Source organism: Pseudophryne corroboree, chromosome 1 (genome assembly GCF_028390025.1).
Source record: "Pseudophryne corroboree isolate aPseCor3 chromosome 1, aPseCor3.hap2, whole genome shotgun sequence".
Lineage (NCBI taxonomy): Eukaryota > Metazoa > Chordata > Amphibia > Anura > Myobatrachidae > Pseudophryne > Pseudophryne corroboree.
In genome coordinates, this window is record NC_086444.1 from 424,811,859 (window position 1) to 424,824,511 (window position 12,653).

At 44.9% G+C, this 12,653-nt stretch overlaps 1 protein-coding gene across 6 annotated transcripts in view; it reads left to right on the forward strand.

Moving 5' to 3' along the window:
• Positions 1–12,653, forward strand: part of MORC2 (MORC family CW-type zinc finger 2) — a 343,405-nt gene that overhangs the window by 283,100 nt on the left and 47,652 nt on the right. For all 6 annotated transcript variants that reach the window (XM_063913415.1, XM_063913413.1, XM_063913411.1 and 3 more), the window contains exons 18-20: positions 1,712–1,844; positions 2,105–2,176; positions 2,262–2,630. In XM_063913415.1, coding sequence (XP_063769485.1) covers positions 1,712–1,844; positions 2,105–2,176; positions 2,262–2,630 — 574 coding nt within the window. The remainder of the gene's footprint in view (positions 1–1,711; positions 1,845–2,104; positions 2,177–2,261; positions 2,631–12,653) is intronic.

The window sequence follows — 12,653 nt, forward strand, 5'->3', positions numbered from 1 at the left end:
TGTCAGGTGAGGGCCAATCACGCACTCACAAGCCGAGGCGCCCTGGCTGCTTATGTTTTTATTGGAATAATTCCTATTTTTAGATAGTAATGTCTAGTTAAATCAATTAATAAATTCATGTTATTTTATCAGATTCTATCCACAGTATTTATTATTGGGGAAACATCCAGTGCCAGTTCTCTATTCGTATTCTTGAAAGGGGTTCTGCACATCCAACCAACCTTTGTGCCTCCCACGGCACCTTGAGCTCTTAATGTGGTCCTGCAGTTCCTGCAATCGGATTGGTTCGAGCCTTTACAGGAGGTAGTTTCTTACTTGGAAGGCGGTCACACTGTTGGCATTCGCATCTGCTTGACGTTTGTCAGAATTGGTGGCATTGTCGCACAAGAGCCCCTACTTGAACTCAGAACGTGTCAGCAATTTCTTCCAAAGGTTGTATCGGCTTTTCATATTAACCAAGCTATTGTGGTGCCAGTGGCTACTGACACCTTGATTACCTCAAAGTCCTTGGATGTTGTGCGGGCTTTGAAAATATATGTGAAGAGAACTACTCGTCATAGGAAATCGGAAGCACTATTTGTCCGTTATGATACCAACCGGATTAGGTGTCCTGCTTCTAAGCAGACAATTTCTCGCTGGATCAGGCTTACTATCCAGCATGCTTATTCTACAGCGGGTTTGCCGCTTCCAAGATCTGTTCAGGCCCACTCTACCTGTAAAGTGGGTTCTTCCTGGGCGGCTGCCCAGGGTCTCTCGTCAAATCAACTTTGCTGAATGGCTACTTGGTCAGGGTTGAACACGTTTGCTAAGTTCTACAAGTTCGTTACTTTGGCCTCTGAGGACCTAAAGTTTGGTCAATCTGTTCTGTAGAAACCTCAGCACTTTCCCTCCCGTACTGGGAGCTTTGGTACATCCCCATGGTACTAAAATGGACCCCAGCATCCTCTAGGACGTAAGAGAAAATAGGATTTTATTTATCTACTGGTAAATCCTTTTCTCATAGTCCGTAGAGGATGCTGGGCGCCCGCCCAGTGCTTCGTGTTTCCTGCACAGTTACTTGGTTAAGTATTGTTGTTTCAGCCGTTGCTGAATCGTTTCACGTTGGTTAGCTTATCTTTCCGTTTGTTCTGTGTGAGCTGGTGTGAATCTCACCACTATCTGTGTATTCCTTCTCTCGAAGTATGTCCGTCTCCTCGGGCACAGTTTCTAGACTGAGTCTGGTAGTAGGGACATAGAGGGAGGAGCTAGCCCACACTATTAAACTCTTAAAGTGCCGGTGGCTCCTAGTGGACCCGTCTATAACCATGGTACTAAAATGGACCCCAGCATCCTGTGCTCAAATGGGTCACTTTGCACATTTCGGCTCACACCCCTGGGGGGGGTGAGTTGAAATGCAGGAGTCTGCTGTCGATCACTCCCGAACAGAGCTACAATTGAATAGCTCCATTGAGCACCATCTGCTGGCTGCCGGCAGAAAAAACTATTGAATTCCCCCCTTTGTGTTCTATTGTTACTCCCAAATTTGTTTGGTGTGATATTGACAGCAGTTAATTATTTGTGCACTGCATAGATTGTGCATAATTCATCATAATGTACAAAAAAAAATTAGACGGGGCTATTTTTAGTGATTTTTATTTAATGTATGGAACCATGTTTTTTTGTGTTTCGTTGTGTTTTGCTTTCCATAAATTGTTTGCTTACTCTATTCCAGGTGTGATGCTCCAGAACAAAAGCAGAAGGTTCCTACTGGGGTGCTCAAGAAACAAATTGTATCCCAGGAAGAGAAGAAAAAGCAACTGGCTGATAAGATCCAACAACAACAGGAAAAGTTGGAAGCTCTGCAGGTAACTAGTAGGGTGGCACAGGTTATAAATGGTGGTCAAACTGTTTATTCTCGCACCTAGAAAAATGTTAGCCAATTATTTTTACTTCTGGTATTTACTTATAAAATATTCTTCTTACATGGCTGATTTCTGTAGTTGTATGTCAATGCAGAATTGTACTTGTTCATACAGAAACATGTGGTGGCAAAATTATAAAGTATTTTGTGCAATTGAGATCTCATGCCTTCAAGACATTAATTCTGAATATGAATGTATTACAGAAAGTGACCCCTGTGCGTTCCATTGCCGACTTAAAGATGCTCCCTTTGGAGGTTAGCACACGTCCGGTAGAGGTTAGTACTACTTTGCTCAATCATTGACTACTTCTTCATACATTCAGCAACTTCTGAGTTCTCGCTGTCTAATTTTTTTGTGCAGGAACCTGTGCCAATAATTCGCCCATTGCGGCCAAGGTCGCCACCTTTGCCTGCAGTATTGAAAGAAGTTGTTAAACATCCACCTCCACGCAGTGCAGTCAAAAAGACTGATTCCCCACGAAGTGGGACGTTGAATAGTGAGCGGGCAAGCACATCAAAAGCTCTGCCACAGTCTACTACGCCTGTCAAACCCAACCACGCTGTAAAGACTCTTAGCAAAATATTACCTATTGTGAAATCCTCACCACCAATTTCAAAATCGTCTGTTTTACAATCTATTCGATCCTCCAAACCAGTTCCAGTATCACTGAGCGTGAAGAACTCCAAGGCACTGCCAGCAAAGAAACCAGCTCCAAGCAAAAGCTTTGTGGTGAGAGAACTTCTTTTGATTTTATGCTGTCAACATTTATATCTTCTATTTAAACCTTTTCATGGATGTCATTTATCCCTCGGAACTCTTTGCCATTTCTTAATGTCGTCTTTCCACTAGCAGCCCTATCTCTCTGCTTATACCTAGGGAACTGTCATCCCCTCAGTATCCGAGTAGTCATCTGTTTTTCTCACATTGATAAGGCACGTATTCTCTGTGTGGATGATAATAGAGTTCTTTAGTATAATTATTAGTAGTAATATTTTTTAACTTTCATTGCATTAACTTTCTGATCGTATACTTCGGGTGTGCATTGGCTTTGGGCTGAGCCATACTGAAACATACAATTTCTAGTGAGCACAACTTGTGCCTTCATAATGGATGGACGATCATTGCCTGGCAGGTAGTTCTGACACTGTCCACTTGACGGACAGGCCTAGTCCTGAGTACACCTTACAGCTTTCTGAAAAATGCACTTAGATTTTTTAAATACTGTACCTCATTTTGTGCCGCTTGCATGAAATTTTTTTGGCTTTTGACCAGATGATCATTTTGTTTACTTTTAGACATGTTATTTGCACACAGTCTTTATTTTGGGGAATTTGCTTTTTTTTTGTTTACTTGGACACTTAATTTCAACTACTTTTTAAAGGACATATTTATTTGACATTTCACTGTGTTTTACCCCTTCACTACACTTGCAGTGTTTTAAACCTCCATAATGAGTCCGTTTCATGAATTTGCTCATAATTGCTGCTTGTACCTTTCTCTTCTAAAGCAAATCTTATTTATTTTTATTTTTTTTCTGTGGCCATCTTTTGTTCGTTTTATCAACTTATTGAAATATATAGCTGTTGATCTTATGTCTTTTAGTGGTAGGCTCTCTTTTACATATTGACCTTAATCTCCAAAAATCAGGTGCAGAGATTCTAAAAAATATATATTTTAATCAAGGCAGAGTATTTTTTCTTTATGATGCAAAAGGGAAATCCTTAGACATGTCAAATGGTAACATTGCTGATAGTTACTAACAATATGGAAACACAGTATGTACAAGCATCATTCCATTTTGAACGCTGTTTGTCTACCTTGCGGACCCAGAGACCATAAAAATGTTCCTGGATTTATCACTACAGTGTAGTACCGACAGATTGATTTCACAAATTGACATTTGTAGGCATCATTTTGCAGGAAAGGATTAAGGTATAGCTACTTTTTATACAGCATTTCTCTATCGTCCTAAGTGGATGCTGGGGTTCCTGAAAGGACCATGGGGAATAGCGGCTCCGCAGGAGACAGGGCACAAAAGTAAAGCTTTTACAGGTCAGGTGGTGTGTACTGGCTCCTCCCCCTATGACCCTCCTCCAGACTCCAGTTAGATTTTTGTGCCCGGCCGAGAAGGGTGCAATTCTAGGTGGCTCTCATAAAGAGCTGCTTAGAGAGTTTAGCTTAGGTTTTTTATTTTACAGTGATTCCTGCTGGCAACAGGATCACTGCAACGAGGGACAGAGGGGAGAAGAAGTGAACTCACCTGCGTGCAGGATGGATTGGCTTCTTGGCTACTGGACATGAAGCTCCAGAGGGACGATCACAGGTACAGCCTGGATGGTCACCGGAGCCACGCCGCCGGCCCCCTCACAGATGCTGAAGCAAGAAGAGGTCCAGAATCGGCGGCTGAAGACTCCTGCAGTCTTCTTAAGGTAGCGCACAGCACTGCAGCTGTGCGCCATTTTCCTCTCAGCACACTTCACACGGCAGTCACTGAGGGTGCAGGGCGCTGGGGGGGGGGCGCCCTGGGAGGCAAATGAAAACCTTTAAAAAGGCTAAAAATACCTCACATATAGCCCCAGAGGCTATATGGAGATATTTACCCCTGCCTAAATGTACTAAATAGCGGGAGACGAGCCCGCCGGAAAAGGGGCGGGGCCTATCTCCTCAGCACACGGCGCCATTTTCTGTCACAGCTCCGCTGGTCAGGAAGGCTCCCAGGTCTCTCCCCTGCACTGCACTACAGAAACAGGGTATAACAGAGAGGGGGGGCAAAATAAATGGCAATATATTAATATAAAAGCAGCTATAAGGGAGCACTTAATCATAAGGCTATCCCTGTCATATATAGCGCTTTTTGGTGTGTGCTGGCAGACTCTCCCTCTGTCTCCCCAAAGGGCTAGTGGGTCCTGTCTTCGTATAGAGCATTCCCTGTGTGTCTGCTGTGTGTCGGTACGTGTGTGTCGACATGTATGAGGACGTTATTGGTGTGGAGGCGGAGCAATTGCCAAATATGAGGATGTCACCTTCTAGGGGGTCGACACCAGAATGGATGCCTTTATTTGTGGAATTACGGGATAGCGTCAACTCGCTTAAGCAGTCGTTTGCCGACATGAGGCGGCCGGACACTCACTTAGGGCCTGTCCAGGCGCCTCAAACACCGTCAGGGGCTGTAAAACGCCCCTTGCCTCAGTCGGTCGACACAGACCCAGACACAGGCACTGATTCCGGTAGTGAAGGTGACGAATCAACCGTATTTTCCAGTAGGGCCACACGTTATATGATTTTGGCAATAAAGGAGATGTTACATTTAGCTGATACTACAGGTACCACTAAACAGGGTATTATGTGGGGTGTAAAAAAACTACCAGTAGTTTTTACCGAATCAGAAGAATTAAATGACGTGTGTGATGAAGCGTGGGGTGCCCCGATAAAAAACTGCTAATTTCAAAGAAGTTATTGGCTTTATACCCTTTCCCGCCAGAGGTTAGGGAGCGCTGGGAAACACCTCCTAGGGTGGACAAAGCGCTAACACGCTTATCAAAACAAGTGGCGTTACCCTCTCCTGAGACGGCCGCACTTAAAGATCCATCAGATAGGAGGATGGAAAATATCCAAAAAGGTATATACACACATGCAGGTGTTATACTACGACCAGCTATTGCGACTGCCTGGATGTGCAGTGCTGGGGTAGTTTGGTCAGAGTCCCTGATCGAAAATATTGATACCCTGGACAGGGACAATATTTTACTGTCGTTAGAACAAATAAAGGATGCATTTCTTTATATGCGTGATGCACAGAGAGATATCTGCACACTGGCATCACGGGTAAGTGCTATGTCCATTTCGGCCAGAAGAGCTTTATGGACACGACAGTGGACAGGCGATGCGTAGAGGAGTTATTTGGGGGTCGGTCTATCGGATTTGGTGGCCACGGCTACGGCCGGGAAATCCACCTTTCTACCTCAAGTCACTCCCCAACAGAAAAAGGCACCGACCTTTCAACCGCAGCCTTTTCGTTCCTTTAAAAATAAGAGAGCAAAGGGCTATTCATATCTGCCACGAGGCAGAGGACGAGGGAAGAGACAGCAACAGGCAGCTCCTTCCCAGGAACAGAAGCCCTCCCCGGCTTCTACAAAAGCCTCAGCATGACGCTGGGGCTTCGCAAGCGGACTCGGGGGCGGTAGGCGGTCGTCTCAAGAATTACAGCGCGCAGTGGGCTCACTCGCAGGTAAATCCCTGGATCCTGCAGATAATATCTCAGGGGTACAGGTTGAAATTAGAGACAGAGCCACCTCGCCGTTTCCTGAAGTCTGCTTTACCAACGTCCCCCTCAGAAAGGGAGACGGTTTTGGAAGCCATTCACAAGCTGTATTCTCAGCAGGTGATAGTCAAGGTACCTCTTCTACAACAAGGGAAGGGGTATTATTCCACTCTTTTTGTGGTACCGAAGCCGGATGGCTCGGTAAGGCCTATTCTAAATCTGAAGTCCTTGAACCTGTACATAAAGAAGTTCAAGTTCAAGATGGAGTCACTCAGAGCAGTGATAGCGAACCTGGAAGAAGGGGACTTTATGGTATCCTTGGACATCAAGGATGCGTATCTCCACGTTCCAATTACCCCTCACACCAGGGGTACCTCAGGTTCGTTGTACAAAACTGTCACTATCAGTTTCAGACGCTGCCGTTTGGTTTGTCCACGGCACCTCGGGTCTTTACAAAGGTAATGGCCGAGATAATATTTCTTCTTCGAAGAAAAGGCGTATTAATTATCCCATACTTGGACGATCTCCTAATAAGGGCAAGGTCCAGAGAACAGCTAGAGATGGGTTTAGCACTATCTCAAGAGGTGCTAAAGCAGCACGGATGGATTCTGAATATTCCAAAATCCCAATTAATGCCGACAACTCGTCTGCTGTTCCTGGGGATGATTCTGGACACAGTTCAGAAAAGGTTTTTCTTCCCGAAGAAAAAGCCAAGGAGTTATCTGACCTGGTCAGGAACCTCCTAAAACCAGGAAAGGTGTCTGTACATCAATGCACAAGAGTCCTGGGAAAAAATGGTAGTTTCTTACGAAGCAATCCCTTTCGGCAGATTCCATGCAAAGGGATCTGTTGGACAAATGGTCAGGGTCGCATCTTCAGATGCACCTGCGGATAACCCTGTCGCCGAGGACAAGGGTATCCCTTCTGTGGTGGTTGCAGGAGGCTCATCTATTGGAGGGCCGCAGATTCGGCATGCAGGATTGGATCCTGGTGACCACGGATGCCAGCCTGAGAGGCTGGGGAGCAGTCACACAGGGAAGAAATTTCCAGGGAGTGTGGTCGAGCCTGAAAAAGTCTCTTCACATAAGCATTCTGGAACTAAGAGCAATCTACAATGCTCTAAGCCAGGCGGAACCTCTGCTTCAAGGAAGACCGGTGTTGATCCAGTCGGACAACATCACGGCAGTCGCCCATGTAAACAGACAGGGCGGCACAAGAAGCAGGAGGGCAATGGCAGAAGCTGCCAGGATCCTTCGCTGGGCGGAGAATCACGTGATAGCACTGTCAGCAGTATTCATCCCGGGCGTGGACAACTGGGAAGCAGACTTCCTCAGCAGACACGACCTTCACCCGGGAGAGTGGAGACTTCATCCAGAAGTTTTCCACATGCTATTAAACCGTTGGGTAAAACCAATGGTGGACATGATGGCGTCTCGCCTCAACAAAACACTGGACAGGTATTGCGCCAGGTCAAGAGATCCGCAGGCAATAGCTGTGGACGCGCTGGTAACACCTTGGGTGTACCAGTCGGTATATGTGTTTCCTCCTCTGCCTCTCATACCAAAGGTATTGAGGATTATACGGCAAAGTGGAGAAAGACTAGTGGCTCCGGATTGGCCAAGAAGGACTTGGTACCCGGAACTTCAAGAGATGGTCACGGACGATCCGTGGCCTCTACTTCTGAGAAGGGACCTGCTTCAGCAGGGTACTTGTCTTTTTCAAGACTTACCGCGGCTGCGTTTGACGGCATGGCGTTTGAATGCCAGATCCTAAAAGGAAAAGGCATTCCAGAAGAAGTCATTCCTACCTTGATAAAGGCAAGGAAGGAAGTCACCGCGAAGCATTATCGCCGTATTTGGCGAAAATATGTTGCGTGGTGCGAGCAGCGGAGTGCTCCGATGGAGGAATTTCAACTGGGTCGTTTTCCTACATTTCCTGCAATCAGGATTGTCTATGGGTCTCAAATTGGGATCTATTAAGGTTCAAATTTCGGCCCTATCAATATTCTTCCAAAAAGAATTGGCCTCAGTCCCTGAGGTCCAGATTTTTATCAAAGGAGTACTGCATATACAGCCTCCTGTGGTGCCTAAGGTGGCACCGTGGGATCTAAATGTAGTTTTAAATTTCCTCAAATCAAATTGGTTTGAACCACTAAAGAAGGTGGATTTGAAATATCTCACATGGAAAGTGACTATGTTACTGGCCCTGGCTTCGGCCGGGAGAGTATCTGAACTGGCGGCTTTGTTTTATAAAAGCCCTTATTTAATTTTCCATTCGACATAGGGCAGAGCTGCGGACGCGTCCGCATTTTCTCCCTAAGGTGGTATCAGCGTTTCACCTGAACCAGCCTATTGTAGTGCCTGCGGCTACAGACGACTTGAAGGACTCCAAGTTGTTGGACGTTGTCAGAGCCTTAAAAATATACATTTAAAGGACGGCTGGAGTCAGAAAATCTGACTCGCTGTTTATACTGTATGCACCCAACAAGTTGGGTGCACCTGCTTCTAAGCAGTCGATTGCTCGTTGGATTTGTAACAAAATTCAACTTGTACATTCTGTGGCAGGCCTGCCACAGCCTAAATCTGTTAAGGCCCATTCCGCAAGGAAGGTGGGCTCATCTTGGGCGGCTGCCCGAGGGGTCTCGGCATTACAACTCTGCCGAGCAGCTACGTGGTCAGGGGAGAACACGTTTGTAAATTTTTACAAATTTGATACCCTGGCAAAGGAGGACCTGGAGTTCTCTCATTCGGTGCTGCAGAGTCATCCGCACTCTCCCGCCCGTTTGGGAGCTTTGGTATAATCCCCATGGTCCTTTCAGGAACCCCAGCATCCACTTAGGACGATAGAGAAAATAAGAATTTACTTACCGATAATTCTATTTCTCGGAGTCCGTAGTGGATGCTGGGCGCCCATCCCAAGTGCGGATTATCTGCAATACTTGTACATAGTTATTGTTAACTAATTCGGGTTATTGTTTAGGAAGCCATCTTTCAGAGGCTCCTCTGTTATCATACTGTTAACTGGGTTTAGATCACAAGTTGTACGGTGTGATTGGTGTGGCTGGTATGAGTCTTACCCGGGATTCTAAATCCTCCCTTATTGTGTACGCTCGTCCGGGCACAGTACCTAACTGGAGTCTGGAGGAGGGTCATAGGGGGAGGAGCCAGTACACACCACCTGACCTGTAAAAGCTTTACTTTTGTGCCCTGTCTCCTGCGGAGCCGCTATTCCCCATGGTCCTTTCAGGAACCCCAGCATCCACTACGGACTCCGAGAAATAGAATTATCGGTAAGTAAATTCTTATTTTTACAGTAAAAGGCAGAATTTCCAGTTCCTTTCAAGAAGCGTTTAGAGACTGTTTCGGAATGTATAATGCATCTGCGTCTTCCAATCATATGTGAGGGACATTAGAATTTTTCTACTGGCTACTTTTTTCCTCAGTAGCACATAGGTGCATACATTCCCATCATTGTGGGGGAAGCAACTTCTTAATTATGGAACCACTTCAGTTTCTGGCTCAGTGATGTATATTTTTATTTGTTTTTTGTTTATTGTCTCCAGTTAAGGATAATTTTCTGCTTTGGTACTAAAGTGTATTCCACTGTAGCTTCAGAGGAGTATCACCTAAGGGTTAAGGAGTAAACATTTTTTTTTATCATTTTATTTTAGTGTCCAACGCGTAGTGGGATGAGTTCTATGTATTGTCATGGATTGCGGAATATACTATGTGAGAAAAAAGGGTTGTTTGAGTACAAAAATCCTTATGTATGAGGTTTTTCTTTCTTTTGTGGCTACACCTTTCATACCACAAGAAAGTTTTGTCTGCAACGGTCATCCTGTCTTCAATGCACCATCATCCCCCTTTACCAACTGATAGTGTGTAGCATTTGAGGGAATTCATTTCAAGACCTGCAATCAGGCCCAGGTCTGCCATTGGGAAGGCTGGCCATACACCAGACCAACTTTCCTTCACCTGACCAATTTAAGACTGTGCTCCCAACACCTGACCAACTTTTCAGTTGGTTAGTGTCTGTCTGCTTGTGCACATTTTATATTGAGTAATAAATATTTGTTACAAATGTAAACGTCTGTATGTGTAGTTATTTGCTACTTTTAAACTAAGAGCATTGTTAGAAATTCCAAATTAATAATAAAAAAATAAGTGTTGGGGTCACCAATATTTGTAACTAGCACTGGTGCTTTCAGTCCAGTGCACAGTATATGGCAGGTCATCATCATGCTTTAATTGTGATAAGCCTGTTATGTGGAGACCTGGGGCTGTAGTTTCATACACACCATTGTTAAATTTGGTCCTGACTGGTTCTGATTACTGCAAAGCCTTTTTTTTTGCCAAATGGCAGGAAAATATAGCTTCATAATCCCATATAAACCCCAATGGGTAATTTTTACCAAATTGACAAATCACTGCACTGTGTGGGGCCCCATCCTTATTTTAAAAGCCAAGACAGATTCTGAATCTCAGGACTGTTCATTACGCTGGACAGTGACCTCATCATAGTACTGGGGAGGTCATTAGCGAACTAGGTAGGAAGGAGGACATTCTCTTCTAATACACATTGCGATCCAATCTCTTGGTTCATTGTTGCTGATCAGCTGGATATATCAAAGGAAAATTGTATTTTTTAGGAGGCACTACCTTTATTAAACAATGGTACCTTGGAGAGGTTGCTTTAGTAATGAAAATGAGGCCACAGGAACGGAAGCTGGTAGTATTAACATCTTGCTGCTTTGTACCTAGAATGCCAGCTTCGTGCACCGATCATGCTTATCCCATCTCTAAAAATGCTATGCTAAAAAAGTTTCCTGCAAAATAAGATCAGGGTCAGACCTACTTACCCTGTGCGACGGATACAGCGACGTAGGTCCCGGGATTGACTTCGGACATCCGCCCTCCAAACGCCTGGACACGCCTGCATTCAGTTCTCCACTCCCAGAAAACGGTGAGTAGACGCCCCCCGGAACGCCTCCCCGCCGTCAATCTTCTAGCGATCGCCGATGCAATCACTTTCAGCGCTGGCGGCATGGCTGCCCGGCGACAACCGTCGGCAGGCAACGCCGCACAGTTCCGACCCGTTCGCATCGCAGGGAAGAACCGCTGAGTGCGAACGGGTCGGAATGACCCCAATATTCCCTAGTGGTCCCCCATCTAGGTACTGATCAGGCTTCTCACTGTTTTGCTTCCAAGATCAAACGAGATTGGGCGTGGCCAGTAAAATGTGGCAGTAAAGTTCCCCATTCAGCAAATGAGTGTGTGGTTAATGACAATTACCCAGAATAGGAGTACTTCTGCTGTCCAATGGGTATGCACAGGTTCTCTGTTACACATGCATTGCAGAGGTTAATAACCTGGCATTGGATGAGAGAGTACTGAAACAAGGAGATATAGATAAAGGAATAGGTTAAGGGCCCCACCTTCTGCTGTCCACTGTCATATAAAGTCTTATAGCTGACAGTGGATGAGAGAGGTGTGCTGTCTTTTCCTATTGAGATAGAAAAATGAGTTCTGGGATTTGTTGAGTGTAATATTTATGTCAACAGATAATATAATAAACTTGAAAGCATAATTGGTTGAAGCCAAACATAATAAGCAGGCACAGACAGACAGCCAATAATGACAATAGAAATCTGGGAAAGATGCAAGTACTGAAATTAAACCATATCAGTAACTGATGCCAAAGAAAGAAAATACAGGTACTGAAAAATAGACCATGTATAGTGGATGAAAGCTAAGAATAATTTTTTCAATTACTGTAAATAAAACTGTAACAATCGCTAATGTCCAACAAAGTGCGACAAATACTCTAGTTCTAATTGACTCATTTTTTGCATGGACGGAGGACAGATAATAACAGAGCTGTAAAAAGTCTATTGCCAGAGACGGATACAGGTACTGTAATATAGATCATACCAATCGCTGATGTCAGATAAAGTAAACATAGCTCTCAATAATACACTTAAGTGTGGGAAAAGAAAAGGTAATAATAAACTTGGGAAAATTCCAAGATGCTAGGCTAAGTATGCAGATTAGCGCAGAACTCGGCAGCAAACATAATTTATTCAAAATTACTGTGAACCCTAGAAAGGTTCCAAAACACTGAGCTATGTGTAAAGGTCAGCTAAGAACTCGGCAGCAAAAAATCCTTTTTAAATAACTGTGGGCCCATATGGGCATATACGATACCAGCGACGGAAGGTGTGTGGGCTGAACTGTGCACCGTTCAGCTCCACATGGGTCACAGACGGCCATTTCACCAGATAGTGGCTTGTTCACATTGGGGCAGATGTATTAAGCCAGGAGAAGTGATAAAGCAGTGATAAGTGCAAGGTGAAAATGCACCAGCCAATCCGCGCCAATATGTAAATTGACAGTCGGGAGCTGATTGGCTGGTGCATAATCACCTTGCACTTATCACTGGTTTATCACTTTTCCAGGCTTAATACATCTGCCCCAGTGTGACCAATGTGGTGC